The sequence below is a fragment of the Aricia agestis genome, chromosome 13 (genome assembly GCF_905147365.1).
Source record: "Aricia agestis chromosome 13, ilAriAges1.1, whole genome shotgun sequence".
In the NCBI taxonomy this organism is placed as follows: Eukaryota; Metazoa; Arthropoda; class Insecta; order Lepidoptera; family Lycaenidae; genus Aricia; species Aricia agestis.
Window position 1 is genome coordinate 7,313,680 of NC_056418.1, and position 20,112 is coordinate 7,333,791.

General features: G+C 37.8%; 1 protein-coding gene across 1 annotated transcript in view; it reads right to left on the bottom strand.

The window, feature by feature from the left end:
• The window catches only part of LOC121733371 (G protein-coupled receptor kinase 1), an 89,477-nt gene that overhangs the window by 55,581 nt on the left and 13,784 nt on the right, over nucleotides 1-20,112 (bottom strand). Inside the window, exons 3-4 of the mRNA XM_042123595.1 lie at nucleotides 15,884-15,957; nucleotides 15,413-15,514 (exon numbers count right to left, since the gene is read on the bottom strand). Coding sequence (XP_041979529.1) covers nucleotides 15,413-15,514; nucleotides 15,884-15,957 — 176 coding nt within the window. The remainder of the gene's footprint in view (nucleotides 1-15,412; nucleotides 15,515-15,883; nucleotides 15,958-20,112) is intronic.

Below are 20,112 nucleotides of genomic sequence, written 5' to 3' on the forward strand. Positions count from 1 at the left end.
AATATACATCACTAGCACACGCACACATTGACAGATCGAAAATGGTCACGCATTTTCGGCTTGTCAGGTGGTCTATATATATTAAGTCTATGGTCCAAACGACGCAACGTAATGGAGCAGTATGGCCTCGCATTTAAGGTAAGTACCTAATAGTCTGTCAAAAAAGTGAAGAAATTAAAAAGTGGCAACATCGTAGTGTCATCCCTTTCAAATCAATCTAAGAAAAAAAAGGAAGGCACAACGATGTTGCCACTTTTAATTTCTTCTCTTTTTTGGCAGACTATATACTTTGTTAACTCTACCTCTATGACATTCCCCCGCTCGTTTTACGAGATAACCATTAACAGATCGACGCTATTGGATTGCAATAAAACTTATATTGAGACTGAAAATTAACAGTTTCTCCGTAAAGGATAAACTTTGTCGACAACAGTAAATAGAACTGTCAGTCGCTTTCAATTCTTTGAATTGAAATAAGTTGAAAAGTATACTGTGTTGACTGCAGGTGATTTCTTGTCGAAGTGAGAAAGCACAGTATACACGTCTACAACACTAATTCATAAATAAATAAAATTATTTAAGTCTACGAACCAATAAATCCAGATATGAGCACATACACGGTTAAATTCAAACAAAAAATGCACCTCAATCAAACCAACGCGAACACAATAACAACAACAATTCTGTACAAAGAGTGGTATTGGTGGTATAATCGGACCACTCGAGCTCGAGCCACGGAGACAGTCATTTATATTCTTTACCCAGTGAGGAATCACTAAGATAGATAAGTGATACGCCGACGCCGAGCGCTGGAAGAAAGCAATTCCCATCAACTGTAAAAACTCGTTTAAAATCTTCAATCTACTCGCGGAGGACGTTTAAACGTTTAGCGAGATTGAAAAAAGCTGATATTGATTGCACGACACTTCTCAAGCCCCATACGGCTGCGAGTAAATAAGGCTTTGCTTTGTTTAAACTTTAAGGGATTTATCGAATGGATACGGTTCCAATGGACCAAATTGGATTAATAAAAGCGATTGCGAATATTTAGAAGGCCATATTAATGTATGTATATATATATTAATATGGCATATTAATATATATATATTATATATATATATATATATATATATATATATATATATATATATATATATATATATATATATATATATATATATATATATATATATATATATATATATATATATATATATATATATATATATATATATATATATATATATATATATATATATATATATATATATATATATATATATTTATATTTATATTTATATTATATAATGAATTGCTCGTTTAATGATATAAGATTATAGGCCATGTTTAACGTCGTTTGTGTTTGGACAGAATGTGCCTGACAATTTCTCCAGGATTCAAAAAGAATTAGCGTAAGCATAGAGTTAGTGTCGCACTCAGAGACGAATATTAATTACTTAATTGTAATGAAATGAAGACATTGACATAAGACCCATTATAATATTATCTGTCAAACTCTTCATGCAGTTGAAGGTTACTCTGAGTGCGGCAGAAAAAGAGGCAAAATGTGTATAATGTACAGGCTGCAGCGAGTGACGCGAGCGCATAAAATAATTAAAATAATGACAAATAATGACAAACGACAAAATGAGTCATAAAAATAATAAATGTAATTATTAATAGTGACGTAGGTACGTAACATTGAAACAATTGTTATTGAAATGTGCAAATCAGTATGACGCAACTCACATTTCTTACATTTCCTTGAAAGTTTTAACTATTTTTAATTACGTATGTCGGTTGCTAATAAACCAAAAAAGCGTTTAAAATTCCGTTGATTTCTATAACTATACATTTTGTGACGTGGGACTCTACGATCACATTGAAAATTCAAGTGTCCAGAATGTAATACCCAGATTCTTATTAATTGCCATCAAATATCAATGCAACATTAATACAACTTTGATAAGGTTTCGATGCAGGTTTATAAATAAGTCTACCAGAATCTGATGGCAAAAAGTGAGAAAAGAAATTGACTCTAGCAATACCAGGGTAATTGGAATAAAGCATTTTGATCCTTTTTTAAAAGCTTTTATTTAACTTGCTCTGTATGTATGTAAGTATGTATGTTACGGTGGAATTTTGGAACTCAATTTTAAGGTAGATATATATAACCGATTGAGCTGAAATTTTGCATACGCGTTTAGTTTGGATGACCATGCACGATATTGTATGTGACATCACTCTAAATCCAAGATGGCAAAATAATTATTTTCTATGCAGTCCTACAATATGGATATTAAATGAAAGGGCTTTTTGAGAGTAACTCGAAAACTAATGTAATGTCATTCTACATCCAATATGGCGGCGCATCCAAGATAGGGGAATAGTTATTTTTAATGCACTTCTATTCTGCAATATGGGTATCAAATGAAAGGGCTCATTGTAAGTAACTCGAAAACGAATGTAACGCCATTCTACATCCAATATGGCGGCTCATCCAAGATACAGGAATAGTTATTTTTAATGCACTTCTGCAATATGGGTATTAAATGAAAGGACTTACTGAGAGTAACTCGGAAACGAATGTAATGGCATTCTATATCCAATATGGCAGCTTAGCCGAGATAGGGGAATAGTTATTTTAAAGTACTTCTGCAATATTAAAAGGGCTCATTGACAGTAAATTGAAAAATAATATTCAAGTCGTATCGTGTCGTGTCGTGCCGTGCGTGTCATGTCGTGTCTTGTCGTGACGTGACGTGTCGCGTCTTGTCGTGACGTGACGTGTCGCGTCTTGTCGTGACGTAACGCGACGTGACGTTTCGTGTCGTGACGTGACGTGACGTGACGTGACTTTACGTGACGTCACGTGACGTGACTGACAGCCGGGTTTCATAAAATGCCCGGTTGAATCCGGTCCCTTTTGTTAAATGAAATTTAACTTTTTAGTTATGCAAAAATCTAGCCAGAGATAACTAAAAAACAAAAAATAAATTAAAAACAAAAAACTTTTTGAAAAAAAGCTTTTATTTAAATAGTCTAAAAAGAACAAAATAAATTTCTCCTTAAAAATTTTAACTATTAAGTTATAATCCTAAATATATTATACAATTTGCATGATAATAAAAGCTTGTCGCGAGACTTAACAAATATAGTTATATACTAGATGTCCCGCGCGGCTTCGCCCGCGTAAATTAGAAATTTTACAGAATCCGTAGGTACATTTTCCCATAAAAAATATTTCCCCCGTTTTTCCCACATTTTCCTGAGTTTCTTCTGTCGTATTAGTCTTAGAGTAATAATATAATATAACCTTCTCGATAAATGATGAGTCTTACTCGATAAATGATCTATCTAACACTGAGATAAGTTTTTAAATCGGACCTGTAGTTTCTGAGATTGACGCGTTCAAGCAAACATACTCTTCAGGTTTATAATATTAGGTAGATATAGATTTTTTTTAATTATCGCTTGACAAACTCGAGTCTCGATCTAAAAGACTATGAAATGGTATAATATGGTAGTGATGATGATGATGATGATGATGAAGAATGTAATTTGCATAGTAGCATATGCTTTCTGTTCTTAAAACAACGCCGAAACTCCCAAACTTGTATCTATAAAGAATCAGGGATTCTCTCAGCACCTTCCGAACCACGGTATACCAGGTATATCTCGGTGCAAAATCTTACTTGTTGGTAGCATATGCTTAGAATACTTCTCACGAAACCGAAGTCACCATATGTTTCCCTATAAGTTTTGAGGAGTTCCCTCGATTACTTATGGATCCTTCATCAGATCACCACTTTTCTGAATATAATACCAAATTGGGATGATACCCTATATACCAAAAGAAAAATTTTGAAAATCGGTTAACAAACGGCGGAGTAATCGTTGAATATAAGAAAACGAACATAACACCTCCCCCATTTTGAAAGTCGGTTAAAATTGTAGCCTATGTGTTATTTATTTAATATTTTAATCAGCACATGAATTGAATAACAAAATTTTTTTCAAATTAATCGTAGTACCATCTGTCAGGACAAACTAAAATTGAAATAGAATAATATTGAATGCGATGATAGCGCCGTCCGCCGGATCTAATGTAAAACATTCCAAAATCAACAACTCCTTATAAATAAGAAATTAATTGAAAAAACATTTTCCAGTAGACCAAACTGTAAATCTAAACCATTCTCGAATCTCCACGAACACACACAAAAAAATTCATCAAAATTGGTCCAGTCGTTTAGGAGGAGTTCAGTCACATACACACGCACACAAGAAATATATATATTAAGATAAGTATAATATAAATTGGTACTAGTTTATTTACGCCTTAAATAAAAAAATAAAAAATATAGTTATATATAAGTATAATATAAATTGGTACTAGTTTATTTACAAATCACGCGACAAGCTTTTATTATCATGCAAATTGTATAATATATTGAGGATTATAGCTTAATAGTTAAAATTTTTAAGGAGAGATTTATTTTGTTCTTTTTTTTCTTCTATTTAAATAAAAGCTTTTTTCCAAAAAGTTTTTTGTTTATAATTTATTCCTTATAGCGGCTGATTCTGTGTGAAACATGAAAATATAAAAATTTATCCAATGATAAAGGATATTTTTTGAAAATCTGACATCAAAATTTGCCAGCAGATCCTGGTAGACCTATACAAAATAGTATTGTCAGGAAATGTCAAACACATTGGGTGTATTCCCATGAAAGTCAAAGAAACATCCAACTGATTTTGGGGTTTCGACTTTCGAATGGTTATTCTGTTTCATAGAAGCCTTACTTGTATTTAAACTCTATGCTGTATTTTCGATGAAAACATCGAAATCGTTGATGGTTGACGGTTTTTAGCCATTAAATTTAAAAAAACCGGCCAAGTGCGAGTTGGACTCGCCCATGAAGGGTTTATTTTTATGAAATTAAGAGGTTATTGATTTATTTTCATATTTAAGTTGATTTAATGAAAGTTAAATTAAGATTTCGATTTATGACGTATAAAAAAACTACTGGCTAGATCTCGGACGGCCAGACAGACAGACAGACAGACAGACATGACCAATCTATAAGGGTTCCGGTTTTTGCCATTTGGCTACGGAAAACGAATACGAAAACTACAATAAACGATGCCGTAGTGTTTATTTCAAGAGACTCGGCCGCTTACGTTCTTAATTAACGTCCAGCTCTGGTTGGATGGATGCAGATGGACTATTTATTGATGACCACATACCACATTGTTAACTAAACTAGGTGATTAACTGCTGAACATCGAAATACAATATGTTACATGATAATACAGGGTGTAACACAACTGAGTGACAATTATAGGTGTATAAGCCGGGAAACAGAGTTCGCTGTGAATATAGCAGCGCTAAAAGTGTAACTTTTTTACAATGGAAAAAACCATTACGTTCGCGCGCTTGCACATACAAAAATTGCTCTTCCAGTGAACTCTATATACGGGACACATACATATTACATGAAGTATTATTACTTAGTTTTGTTACACCCTGTATATTGACCGTTCAAATATGTCTCCGATTACTATCACGTATTCGGGGAAACTAAAAATGGTTCACCGACCAGAGATAGACAACCATCTAAAGCATAGTAAAAGGAGGGGAAGTAAGTTATCTTCATACAAAGGCACCGCGCGCGGCTTGTATGTGTGCGCCATAGTATCAATGCGTCGCCACGTACGGCAGACAACAAAATCTCGGCCAGTTTAGCTTCGTGGGTACCGTCGAGATTTGTTGTGTGCGGTACGTGGTGACGCACTGATACTATGGCGCACACATACAAGCCGCGCGCGGTGCCTTTGTATGAAGATAACTTACTTCCCCTCCTTTTACTATGTCTAAAGTCTAAAGCGCCTTGGTGTACATTTCGTGAATTTATTGGTTTTTCATAGTGTGGTTAGTGGTATATCGATACAGCGAATGTTTTGTAACGATATGGCAAATTCGCGATAACAAAGTATTGTTACATCAATTATCCCGTAATAACGGATCATTTGGTGTGCATATTGAGCGTTTACACACTCAATAGTTATGGTTATCAATTATGCAGGCTTATCAGCACGAGCATTCATTGTGATCAATATAATCGGGGAACTAAAATTGATTGACCGACCAGAGTATAACAACCAGCTAAAGCGCCTTGGTGTACATTTCGTTTTGTTGGCTTTTCCATAGTGTGGTATTTCGATGCAGCAAATGTTTTGTAGCGATAAGACAAATTCGCGATAAATTTTGTTATATCAATTATCAAATAATAACGGCTCATTTGGTCTGCATATTGAGCGTTTCACACTCAATAATTATGGTTATCAATTATGAAGGCTTATCAGCACGAGCATCGTGTCACAATGTTAGTTACCGTACTCCTCCGAAACGGCTTTACTGATTTTTACCAAATTTTATACCTATGCATATTCAGTAGGTCTGAGGATCGGCTACTGGCCACTTTTTATATTGATAAGTGCATTTGTTGAATAAATAATAGTAAATTATTACAACTCGAGACTGACGGCGACCATTGATTGTGAGACGGGATAGCGATGGATGTTGCCATGGTCCATGATATACGGCGAAATACTTTATATGGCAAAACAACGTTTGCCGGGACAGCTAGTGGAATTATAATATTATAGAGATAGTAGTCCTATTATAGAGATAACCAGGAACGCAGCAACAATGACATACTCGTAGTGTCGAAAATCCTAAAATCTCGCAACGTCGCTACGAGTAGAGCTAGAATCATGAAAGGAACTCTACTTGTTTTATGATCGCGTTATAAGATTTTATTTAAAGAAATTTGCATTGTAACTACCAGGAAAACAGCGATACTACAGAACAATAATATATGTATTGTTATTAATTAGTGTTTGAACACACTATGTCGAAGGTAAGCGATCGTTTAAGTTTGTAGAGACAAGACGAGGCCATGCATTTTTAAATGAGCCATACAAAATTGGAACAGGCATCTTCTTTTGTTGTAGTAGCATTGGAAGGAAAACTTCAGTTTTGACTGGTTCATTAGTAACCGAAAACAATAAAGTAACTGGTATTTTCTCCTGGGGAGACAAAAATTGAAAATCTCTACCATTTGTGATCCTAAATATTAGTTACTATCAAACCTGGATACGGCAGGATCTATTGAAACTTAGAAATTGATGAAAATTTATTATAAATTCCTTCCTGATTGATCATTAAAAAAAATAAAAATAATAAAATTGTTTTATTTCTGAATAAATTTAAAATCAAGTACTTTCAGAATTTGTACATGTTGCCTACCAACGGTTCGGGAACTAAATGCATGCTGCCTCGCCGCGTACCAATGTGAACCGACCCTTACAGTAATTAAGCGTGTAAGCTGTGTGACCCGTTACCTCTTATCGTGTTATTTACACACGCCTCAATTATTGACGCACTAAACAGACATAAGGTGATCTTTTGCGTCACTAAATGGGTTTTGTTACATTTGCGCCGCGTTTAATTATTGATGATTCATTATAATATCATTTTACTTAATCATAAATCATATTAATATCAAGAGATCGTTTGAATTCCAAAAGCCATATACAGAAGATTATTAAATCGCTAAATTGACCATTGCTAGTCATCTCATTTTTTTCCCACCATTACTACAAAAACCTTTTTATTCTCTCAAAGGCTCATACGAGGGCTGCTATTTATGTATCCGGAATTAAAAAAAGAAACAAACATATATCATTTAATATGTTTGCTTTTCAAAATATTCGCCGCGATGATCGACACACTTTTGCATACGCTGGAACCAATTTTCATAGCACTTTTTCCATTCTGATTGAGGTATCTCCAAAACGTGCATTTTGAACGCATAAACAGCCTCTTCGCGGCTCGAAAAACGTTGACCACGTAATTTGTTCTTCGCGTATGGAAATAAAAAGAAATCGTTAGGTGCCAAATCAGGGCTGTACGGCGGATGACCAGTCAATTCGATCTTTTGACCCTCCAAAAACTGAGTTGTTTCAGCTGAGGTGTGACAGCTAGCATTGTCGTGATGTAATATAATTCTGCGTTGTCGGTTGTCCTTTCTTATTTCTTCAAAGACTTCTGGTAAACAAATGGTCGTATACCATTTAGAATTAACCGTTTTACGATTCTCTAATGGCACTGTAGCCACATGTCCATTAATTCCAAAAAAACAGGCGACCATTTACTTCAAAGTACTTTTTGCACGAGTAACTTTTGTTGGTTTCGGCTCATCTTGGAACACCCACACCGTTGACTGTTGTTTAGTTTCGGGGTCATATGCATAGATCCAAGATTCATCACCTGTGTAGATATTATAAACGGCTTTTGACGTACCACGGTTGTATTTTTTTATCATTTTTTTGCACCAATCGACACGAGCCCGTTTTTGATCGATTGTCAAGTTGTGCGGAATCCAACGCGAACATATTTTTTTTACAGCCAAATGTTCGTGTAATATCTTATGTATGCTCGTCATACTTATGCCTAAGGACACCTCTATCTCGCGATATGTAACATGACGATCACGCATTATTAGTTCCCGCACAGCATCTATATTTTGTGGGACAACAGCTGTTTTTGGGCGACCTTCTTTATTTTCATCCGTGAGCATAGACCGCCCACGATTAAACTCACTGTACCAGTGATAAACAGTGGTTTATGATGGTGCTTCATCTCCAAAAGTTGCGGTGAGTTGAATAAAGCACTGTTGTTGATTTAGCCCACGCCGAAAATCGTAGTAAATCATTGCACGAAAATGTTCACGCGTTAAATCCATGGCAAATGAAGACACGCAATGTTCAAAATGACGCCACAATGGAAAAATAATTGACAGTCACATGAAACAAAATGTATTCTTCAACCAAAGAGTTCTATTTTCAAATGTTGTAATTACTTTTTAAATATTGTTCTTGTAAGTGGCCAGTTCCGGATACATAAATAGCAGCCCTCGTAATACGTGGCAACAAATTCAATTAGTAAAGTAAATAAATAAAATAAAAATAATTTAATATCAGACAAAAAAGTCCATAATATTAAGAAATGTTTTGTTACAATCTAATTATAATAACAATTACGATGCCGCTCATCTTGCTACCCAGACATGTAGCTCAGTGAGTCTGCGAAGGAGTGCAGAGTCAATTCTCTCCGCTATCATCTTTAGGACACTATTCCGGCTTTCTCGAACTCTATGCACCACTGACGCTACTTTTTTGCGCATAATTGCATAGAAGTCGTCGACTCCTGCATCGGCAAACATCCCGGATGCACTGCAGTAACGAGGGAGCCGCAATAGAGACCTGAATATGTTATTGTAAAGGACCCGCAAGGCGCCATAGGTCCGTTGAGTAAGGCTGGCCCACAGACCACAAGTGTAAAACGTCTGACAAAATGCTTTAAAAAGCGCTATCTTAACAGGCGCTGTACACCTGGCAAACCTGTGTGCCAGCCTATTACCGCGGACCGATAGCGCCCTGCGCTCCCTCGCAATATCCTCCTCATTACTGAGAGTATCTGTGATCTGTCACCACGTGACCGAGATATTTAAATTTTGTAACACGACTTGGAGGTACTCCGTTAAGTAAAGGTGGTGGACATTCTTGATGATTTACAGTGCATGCTCCCATTAATCAGAAGAAAATAGCAGGAATCGGCAGTGTCCCAAAATTCCTTTCCCGAGCAAAGCGGGAGACAGCAGCCGATCTGGTAGAAACCAGATTACCGCAAAGAGATTGTTAATAGCAGCGACCTGAATTATTAAACAAATGTGGCATTCCGTATATAATACGAAACACAGACAGTCTGACGTTGTAACTTGTAATCCTTAGATATTGGATCCAATACACATCAAATAGGTAAAAGGGAACGTAACTTCTGCGCTCCATTGGGAAAGTTTGTGTGGACTCTCGGTGAGGCATAACACGATATCCTTGAATTCGTACATTGACCGTTAATAAATATTCAATATTTTCCGAACATCGCCTCCTCGAATAAAAAGTATTACGTCCATTATTGGGACTAAAGCTCCGCTGCGAGCTGGCGTCGCGCCAAAAGTATCTACTTAACAGAAGTCTCAACACAAACAAATATTTCTGGAAACGCTGATACAATGTTATCTATGGAGTTTTCAACGAATTACCCGTCGAAATCACATGGAAATGGCTCCGTTCTTTTGATATTTTGTTAGGGTTCCATAGTAACTACACGCCTCCGTGGTCTAGTGGTAGGTATAGAGCGCGGCTTTTGACTCGGAGGTAGTGGGTTCGATTCCCGCGTTGGAAACATGTTATTTCCAAGTTTGGTTAGGACAATGCAGGCTGATCACCTGATTGTCTGACAAGTAAGATGATCCATGCGTCCGATGGGCATGTAAAAAGTCGATCCTGCGCCTGATCTCTCGCCGGTCGTGTCAGTCTTCCGTCCCACTGGGTTATGAGAGTAAAGGAATAGAGAGTGCTCTTGTGTACTGCGCACACACTTGGGCACTATATAATTACTCCTGCGTAGCTGGCCATGAAACCGGCCACCGTCACCGAAACCGGTGTGGGAGCTATTATTATAGTAACTACAAGAAACCATTATAATGTAGCTTCAGTATGTTACTTAGTCTGTTCATAAACTTCGATAACGTAAAACCTAATACTTTACATTACTTTTTTATTTGAAATAGTATTCAAATAAAAAAGACTAATTGTCTGGTCAATACCACCATGGAATGTAAGGCTGCGTTTCCACTGAAGCGGAGCGGAGCTTAGCGGTGCCGTATTGACCAATCACCGTGCTCGAAATCTTCGCTGTCATTCCGCTGGAATAGCACGATTGGTCAATTCGGGCACCGCTAAGCTCCGCTCCGCTTCAGTGGAAACGCAGCCTAACACTGGCAGCCTCACGAGCGTAGTATGTATTTATTATAGTCACTGTACAAGTGAATGGTTTGAATCTTCAGAACTCCCCTCTTGGCTACGCTTAGAAAACCTAATCACTTTACATGTTTTTCAAAACATATTTTTCTTAAATTACTGCATCGACAGATGATTCCATATTTATCGTGTATTAATCGTAAGATACAGTAAGATGGTTTTAAAAGTTTCCAGCGTGTGTAATGACTGTGTTTACTTTCACTAATCTAATTACGGTAAAGAGGTTAATGTTTCAGCTTTTCGAGGGTATGGATTATTGGCCGGATCATATTTCGCAACAATAGGGATGATGACAAGGTCAAAGGTTAGCAAATTTTGTTAATAAAATAAAGAAATCACGGTAAAAAATAAGTGTTCCCAAAATTTCAGCTCGATAGCATTTGTTTTTTTTTTGTTATGCGCCTTCAAAGTTGGATAATCAAGTCGATTTTTTTTTCAATTAAATTTCTCAATATTTGTATACCATTCGATAACTTATGCAATTTAAAGCAACTTTTGTTATGAAATCACTTTCATAAACGCAATATTTAATACACCTATCAAACAAAGTTCTCTCCCGATGCGTACAAACTACGAAAGAGTGACGTCAGTCTTTCGTAGCATATTTGTATGGAGCGTTTCGGGCATGTCTATTTTATGAGATGTTTGAATTGTCATATCTTGGTAAATTTTTAACCTATGAGAGTCATTCTTTCAGCGATGTTTTTATTTTTTAAGGGTCTTTCAATTACCAATAAGAAAAAAAATAGTCATCAAGCCTATTAAGTAAACATTAAAGTGTACTGTATGTTTCCTGTTCTTTTGGATAAAATATATTTTAACAACAAGTTGTATTCAGATACAAAAAAAAACAATATTTTTTTCGCTTTATAACGGTCGCGGTAGTCGGTACGAAACCCTTCGTGCGCGAGTCCGACTTGCACTTGGCCGATTATTATTTTTTTACTTAACCACTAATTACGTCTTCAAATACAAACAGGAAGTACTATTTTTATCCACAGAACCCGAGAGGCGATCAAAGCAATTAAGCGTGTTTTAAATTAAGAGCCCCTTCGCAAATTCCAAGTTAATGATGATCCCTGCAGACTTACAGCTAATCACTCTCCAATCAAAATTACTTATTTAAATAAAAAAAATATTATTTGCACTTCCCTTAAACAAAATAAAGTTGTCGGTTTATTTTCGGACTAGATGACGCCCGCAACTCCGTTGCGTCAAAATTCGTTTATCGCGCGGGAACCGTACATTTTCCGAGATAAAAACTATCCTATGTCCTTTCTCGGGACTCAAAGTATCTCCATGCCAAATTTCAGCAAAATCGGTTCAGCGGTTCGCGCGTGAAGAGGTAACAGACAGACAGACGGACGGACGGACAGACAGACAGACAGACACACTTTCGCATTTATAATATTAGTATGGAAGTATGGATATTGAACATAAGGGCAAGTTAAAATTCTTGTTGATTCTCACATTTGGGCAGTCGAAGAGACGCGTCATGTTTTTCGCCAAAGCATATTCTTCACTATTGTTCTATTATTATTTTCAAAACTTCTGCTGTGAAAATATGGGAGCATCGACGCTTCGATTCTGCCCCAGTGCCAGTGTAAGTTGAGCCTTAGGGTAAGTTCACATTGCAACGTATCGTTAAACTAGGTTTAGCCCAAGGGTGGCTAACACGCGGCCCACGGGCCACATGCGGCCCGCCGTCTGTTACCTTGTGGCCGGCGGAGCCAAGCACATTTGTTTAAAGTAAAAAAAGTTAATACTTACTAAAATTACTTTATCATAATTCATACCCACTATAAAAAGCAAACAAACACTTCTTTTCTTTTACTTTTAAAATAAAAGCTCTAACTTCCGCACTCAGAGTAGAACATTAATTAGTTAAATGTAATTAATTCAAAATTTTGACATAAGCCCCATACATTATCTGTCAAACTCTTCATTAAATCGAAGGTTAATCGTAATTAAATGTCTCTGAGTACGGCGGTAAGTTCTAATAGGAAAAAAATTAGTATCTGATTTTTACTTTCATTCCACTACGAGTATACATAAAATTTGGTAGTGCGGCCCGGGGTAAAATTCTACTTCCAAATTTCGGCCCAAGTGTCGAAAAGGTAGGCCACCCTTGGTTTAGCCAGGCCTGTCCCACTCGCGTGTTTAGGTATCGAACTGTAAGTACCCCTTTAAAGGGGCAGATCGCAAGGGACTCATAAGCGAGCGGTGACGCGCGCGCAAGATTTTTTCGTCGCATATATCTACGTACTGATTTAACCGCTGTGACAGAATCGTTATTAATCTGATAAATATGAACAATTGAAAAAAGTCAAAGAAATATTTCAATAAAGTAATTTAAGACTTTAAAATACAAAAAAAGATTAAAAAAAAATACACAAACACAGCAAATAAATTAATTTGTTACAAACAAACCGCATACTACACATAAATAAACACAAGTTTCTAGGTTTAAGTTGTAAAAAATTCCTGACCAGCTCCTACACTATAATCGAATATAAAACCATTATAAAATATACGTTTGGTTACTATTTGATTATTACTATAAAAAAGTTTGCTATTAGTAGCTATAGTAATTAAAAGAAGATTATTATATTTTCTAAAAGGTGACAATCTTGATTTCGTCAGAAAGGGTGCCTCTTACGCGATAGAAAGAGAGCGGACATGTAGGCAAATATAATTGTAGGCACCTAGCACTGCGCGGTCGGAATTTGAACTTTATAGTATCGCAGCAAGAGTTGTTATTTTTTTAAACGGGTTGCACGAGTGAGAAATCTGTTGGTACTACTAATATATATTCTGTGGTTTAGCCCATATTGGTCCGTTACAGTTCTTGCAATCTACGAGTGCGCGGCGCCCTTAGTTGTGTGATTGACCATATCTATACACGCGTACATGGCTCGCTCGCTACAGGTACGCACACTAACGAAAATGTCTATTCACAATACTACAAATAAAGGCTACGCGCGCTCGTAGATTATTTTTTTATTTTTTATTTTATGAAACAAGGGGGCAAACGAGCAAACGGGTCACCTGATGGAAAGCAACTTCCGACGCCCATGGACACTTGCAGCATCAGAAGAGCTGCAAGTGCGTTGCCGGCCTTTTAAGAGGGAATAGGGTAATAGGGGAGGGAAGGGAATAGGGTAGGGGATTGGGCCTCCGATAAACTCACTCACTCACTCGGCGAAACACAGCGCAAGCGCTCTTTCACGCCTGTTTTCTGTGAGAACGTGGTATTTCTCCGGTCGAGCCGGCCCATTCGTGCCGAAGCATGGCTTTCCCACGTATAAAGATGAAATTGCAAGAACTATAGTATTGTAGAATGTGCGTGTATCCTTACATTATCATCGCTCCGTACCAGGAACTGACGTAAAGTAGCCATTTCGAATTATTAACATAAATTAATGATCTTGTTTAACATAGTAAATATTCTTAATCTTGTATAATGAACGTGTTATTTTTTTCTCTGTTAACAATAAAATTAATTCAATGGATCATTAAAATAATACCATTAGATATTATAATCATTTATAACAACCAATTATAACTATAAAGATAACTTCATTATGAATGTGGGAACATCGCTGAAGTTCAAGCGAAAAAAAATCTATTTTGGTACCTATTATCTTATATCGAAGATGCGTAAGTTGTATGTGAGGGGTTTGTCCGGTACACCGCGGGATCACAAGCAAATACTTTAAATGTAACGATTTAGGGCCCTTCCACACGACGTTTTTACGCTCGTTTGTATCGATACAAACGCAATTTGAACGCTCAGGCCTCAGCAAACGCAAGGAAGCCGACACGTTTTAAACTTCATATCTGCCAAAACGTGATGAAAACGCGCAGAAGACGAGCGCATCAGAAATGCGTGTCGTCAGTGCGCAAAAAATACGTCGTGTGCAAAGGTTCTTATTTTCACCGCCCCATCCGCTAAATTTTAAAACTTTATATGTCCCAAAACGCGATGAAAACGCGCAGAAGCCAAGCGCGTCAGAAACGCGCGTCGTCGGCGCACAAAAAATACGTCGTGTGGAAGGGCCCTTATTCACATAGCGGCGCGTTCTCGCCGTCATTTACAATCAATTTCTTATGATCTCGCGATATAGCCGCCAATCCGCGCGTGCAGGCGGACGAATATAAATCGAGAATAACGACGTTTTCCACGAGTCTCAGAGCGCATTCGCACTACGCCCGATCCGAACCCGATCCGTACCCGTGAAAATATGCTCCGGAGCGGATGTAGAATTGTTTCTATGATAGCTTTCGCACGAAATCCGACTTCGGATACCTCACTTTACTCCGTCATCCGTGTATCTCGGGTTCGAATCGGATTCGGAGCGGACGTAGTGCGAAAGCGCTCTCAGTAGTTCTCAATTCTGATTAAAACTTTCTCCATGTCATGTTAATATCTTAAAATGTTATAAAAAACAGTACTCACGTGAGAATGTGCTAATAGTTCCTTCATAATAAAATTATCATAAATATCCCTAGCGATCCTCCGCCTCTCGTCGACGCATTCTTGTTTCTCGAATAATTTAATCTGAAAACAAAACCAAATGTTACGACTTAGGACAGCAATATGACCTATTAACTATTAAAAATTTCTTCGAGTTGGGCGATGTTGGTTCAAAATAATTACGAAGCTGTCTAAAGTATTCCATTGATATCAATCATGGGAATTTTTTAACGAATACGCCCCTCTACCTGTTAGTAATATTCATATTATACGTGTATGGGACTTACGTGGAGATGTCGCATAAAGCTCAACTGTTTATGCCGTACGGGTCGTGAGAAACCAACTAACATACACATTACACATAATACTTATTAGATATTAGTCCTAGTAATTGAAACCTTTTTTCACAATTTAAATCCATATTTTAAAATTAAATTGCAAATAAGAACTTACCTCTTCATAAAACTTTAACTGTGGTACAGGTTCGTCTGACGTTTGTTCACAAAATTCCTTAAATAATAGGTAACCTGCAACAAGGATTTGAATTAGGTAATTCTCCGATACACCTCTACAATCATGATTCATGAACATTGAGGCATTGACCATACACTGCGATGGTTAACTACATAATTGTTATCTTATATCTTTAAACGAGCAATTCTTGTATATATATATTTATAATTGGAATCTCGGAATCGGCTCCAACGATTTTCATGAAATTTAGTATATAGGGGGTTTCGGGGGCGATAAATCGATCTAGCTAGAAATCATTCATAGAAAATGTATTTTTATTCGTGTTTTATCGATAACCGATAAACTGAAAAATATGACTCTTCCTGACATCTATTGGCGAATAATAATGCTATTTTGTGAGTTTAACGTTGTTAGTGGCGGCCGAAAAGGAAGATCTTCCGACCGAGCGAGATAGCATGCTCGGTCAGGCCGAAGCCCACTGACGTCATTTCAGACGTTGTATATATCTTGCCGTTCTCCGAAACTTTGTTGAATGTTAGGCGAATTGTGGGTACCGCCACATCACTCCCCCCCGAAGACCTGTGGTATTCTTCGATGCGCTTGTGTTATCAGGTGTGGGCCGAAACTACGCGTGCAATGACCAGGGGAGGGACCCCGTGCTCTGCTTGCTGACCGGTCGTTGTAGCCTATGGCTGCCCCGTTCAAGCCAGACGCGGGTTCGACCGGCGCGGACCTCCAACGCGGCTTATGGTCGAGGCGACCCGGTTATGCTTGATGTCTGCTGACGTGGTGCGGAGGGGCGGGGAGTGTTGATGATGATTCATGTCCAGAAGGATGCGTGTTCTTGTCGGTGGTCACCAATTTAACGTTGCTAGTGGCGGCCGAAAAGGAAGATCTTCCGACCGAGCGAGATAGCATGCTCGGTCAGGCCGAAGCCCACTGACGTCATTTCAGACGTTGTATATATCTTGCCGTTCTACGAAACTTCGATAGCGCGATGCAGGAATGTTAGGCGAATTGTGGGTACCGCCACATGAGCAACTAATTGCTTTAACGACACAACAACAGCTAAAGCTATTCCAGCAGATGGCGTTGTTAAGTAACACGAAGCAATGAGTGTTTGCTATACCGAGCAAAGCTCGGTCATCCAGGTACTATTATATTTAACTTGCTACGCGCTCATCACGCCTTAATAAAACAAAATAAATATTATTCACCCAGAACGTATGTTAGGTAAAGCCGATTCAGTAGCTCTACTGCTTGTTTTTAAACGATTTTTACTAAAAACAACCTCGCTTATTATCCATCCTTAAACGCAAACTCCTACCAAAATATTTCGTCCCCAAAATCTCCTTTGCTAAATCCATCAGCCGTTTGACGCAAACTGCATCTATCGGCACGTGGAGATAGTCAATACTGCTCATTTGATCACCTCTGTGTCGTGTTTAATCAGGTAATGCGTTCTGCGGATGTGCCGATTGAACGGGGCCGGGAGTATTGTTCGGATGGTACAGTGATTCCCGCAGTGGTGCAAGTGTCCCCCAGGGGTGCACGGGAGACCCGACGGGGGTCTAAGCTGGGCTTGTACCAAAACGCAAGTTACTTATAAGCCAAGGTCGACAACGGTGAGCAACCGTGAAAACCCTTTGATAATAATATATAGGGTGTAACAAAACAAAGTGATGTACTCGTACACGACGTATGACTTATGAGTGCCCTGTGAAAGTAGCAGCGCTTAAAGAGTAACTTTTGCCCTTGCAAATCACAAAAAAATACTTTTTCAGTGGTGACTGGTGCCATTTTCACAGTATACGCAATAGAAGGGACACATACACACCCTAAATATTATCAATTTGTTTTGTTATACCCTGTATATCTCAGGGAGCCCGAGGTACATGCTAAAACTTTCTTTAAACTGCAAATAATCAGAAGGAGTAGGGAATATGAAGGCAAGAGGTGTGAGAAAATAAAAAGTTTTGTTTTTTAACAAAAGAGTTTGGGAACCAGTGAGATGGAACGAGATCATCCCCGATATCGGCTGCAGTATGCAATCAACCGGAACACGCCCGGACAGAAATTCAACGTGTGCGGTACATAGATACCCTATCGCTATTACAACGGGTATTCAACTCTGGTGTACACGGGTAAAAGGTTCGACACGAGTACCCTAATAGGGAATGTTACGCAAAGGTTGTAGCAGAGGACGCTACCAGCATGTTCAGTAAATAATCCGACCAATAAAAAGAAAAAAATATAAGGGACACATACAAACCCTAAAGTGTCATCACTTTGTATTGTGACATCCTGTATAAAGTAATAACAGGTATCGTTTTTTTTTTCTCAGGAACTTGCACGAGAAGTATAGGTACTCCGATGACATAATAGCGTTGTAACTTTTCCAAGAGATAAAAGGTTTAAAAACATTAAACATAATCTAATGTACGTGCGGTGGATCTCTGTTGACGTGAACCAGAACAAGAAGTGATTTTATGACTGGACACCCCTTTAAGGAGTGAGCACACTGAGACGGGCCGTGCCGGGGCTCAGCGTACCACTCATCGCAAAAATCCGCCTCCATACAATTTGTATGGAAGCGGAAATCCGCTGCGCCCCGACACAGTGTGCGATACGCGCATCCGCTTCCATACAAATTGTATGGAGGCGGATTTTTGCGATGAGCCCCGACACGCTGAGCCCCGGCACGGCCCGTCTCAGTGTGCTCACTCCTTTACAGTGTCAACATTATTTTATTTCTAAGTAATTTTAATTTTACATAATATTTTTTATCCTCTATGGGTACATTTATTCCTGAAATAAAGACCTTTTATTTATTTATAAAATACCTACTAGCGATCCGCCCGGCGTCGCACGGGTATAAAAAATATAGCCACTGAAAAAATGATTAAAATGATGCCTATGCTATGCCTAGCCTAAGCCTATGATCCTTCACGTGGTCTACTTCCTATCTGTGCCAAATAACATAGTAATTGCTCCAGTGGTTCGCGAGATAAGCTCTTTCAAATAATTTCCCCCGTTTTTTCCACATTCTCCTATTAGTCTTAGCGTGATAAAAAGCGTGGCCTATAGCCTTCCTCAATAAATGGGCTATATAACACTGAAATAATTTTTCAAATCGGACCAGTTATAGTTCCAATGATTAGCGCGTTCAAGTTAGCCCTTTCAAATAATTTTCCCCGTTTTTTCCACATTTTCCTCTATTTCTTCGCTCCTATTAGTCTTAGCGTAATAAAATATAGCCTATAGCCTTCCTCGATAAATGAGCTATCTAACACTGAAAGAATCATGAAAATCCGTTGCGTAGTTTTAAAGATTAAAGGGAACAAAGGGACATGAGGGAAAAAAAGTGACTTTGTTTTATAATAAGTACTAGCTGTTGCCCGCGACTTCGTCCGCGTGAACTTCAGTTTATAGCGCGCGATGTCAATAAAATTGGTGTCAAAAGCTTTTAAAAAAAACCCTGGTACCCCTTAAATCAAAACAGCTGTGCAGTGTGCACATAATATTTAAGTTTTTTTTTAATTAAACTTTATACTTTATGCCAAATTTTAAAGCTTATTTAGCCCCCCAATTAAGTACACAACTTTACCCATAAACTATTTATCATTGATAGGTTTAAGGTTACGTTACTGCATAGGTAGATAAAGTACTGAGTTATTTAATAACGTAAAAAGAACATTCGAAAAAGATCGAAACTCGAATGTAAGATACCACCTCTTATAGAAAGAGGTCTGAGCAAGCGTCAGCGCCATGTAGGAGACGCACGGCGCCATCTATTATGAATTTTTGGAACTAACTTAATTTGAAGAAATTTACGCATTTCCACCCCCTTACAACCCTTTTTTCCAGTAAAAAAGTAGTCTATGTCCTTTCTCAGGCTTTAGACTATCTGTATACCAAATTTCATTCCAATCGGTTCGGTAGTTTTGGCGTGAAAGCGAGACAGACAGACACAGAGATACTTTCGCATTTATAATATTAAGTAGTATAGATAGACATGTCACTCTACCAGTCTACCTTATATTAAAAATAAAACAATATTATTATGTTCGATTAAATAGGTTTGTAGTAAACTTTACCAACATAAGTTGGGTGACCGTGTCGGAATCAGAATCCCACGACGACGTCACTCCTTTAATACCTTTACGCGATCTTCGGATGATTTGAATAATACATAATTGCGTTTTTAC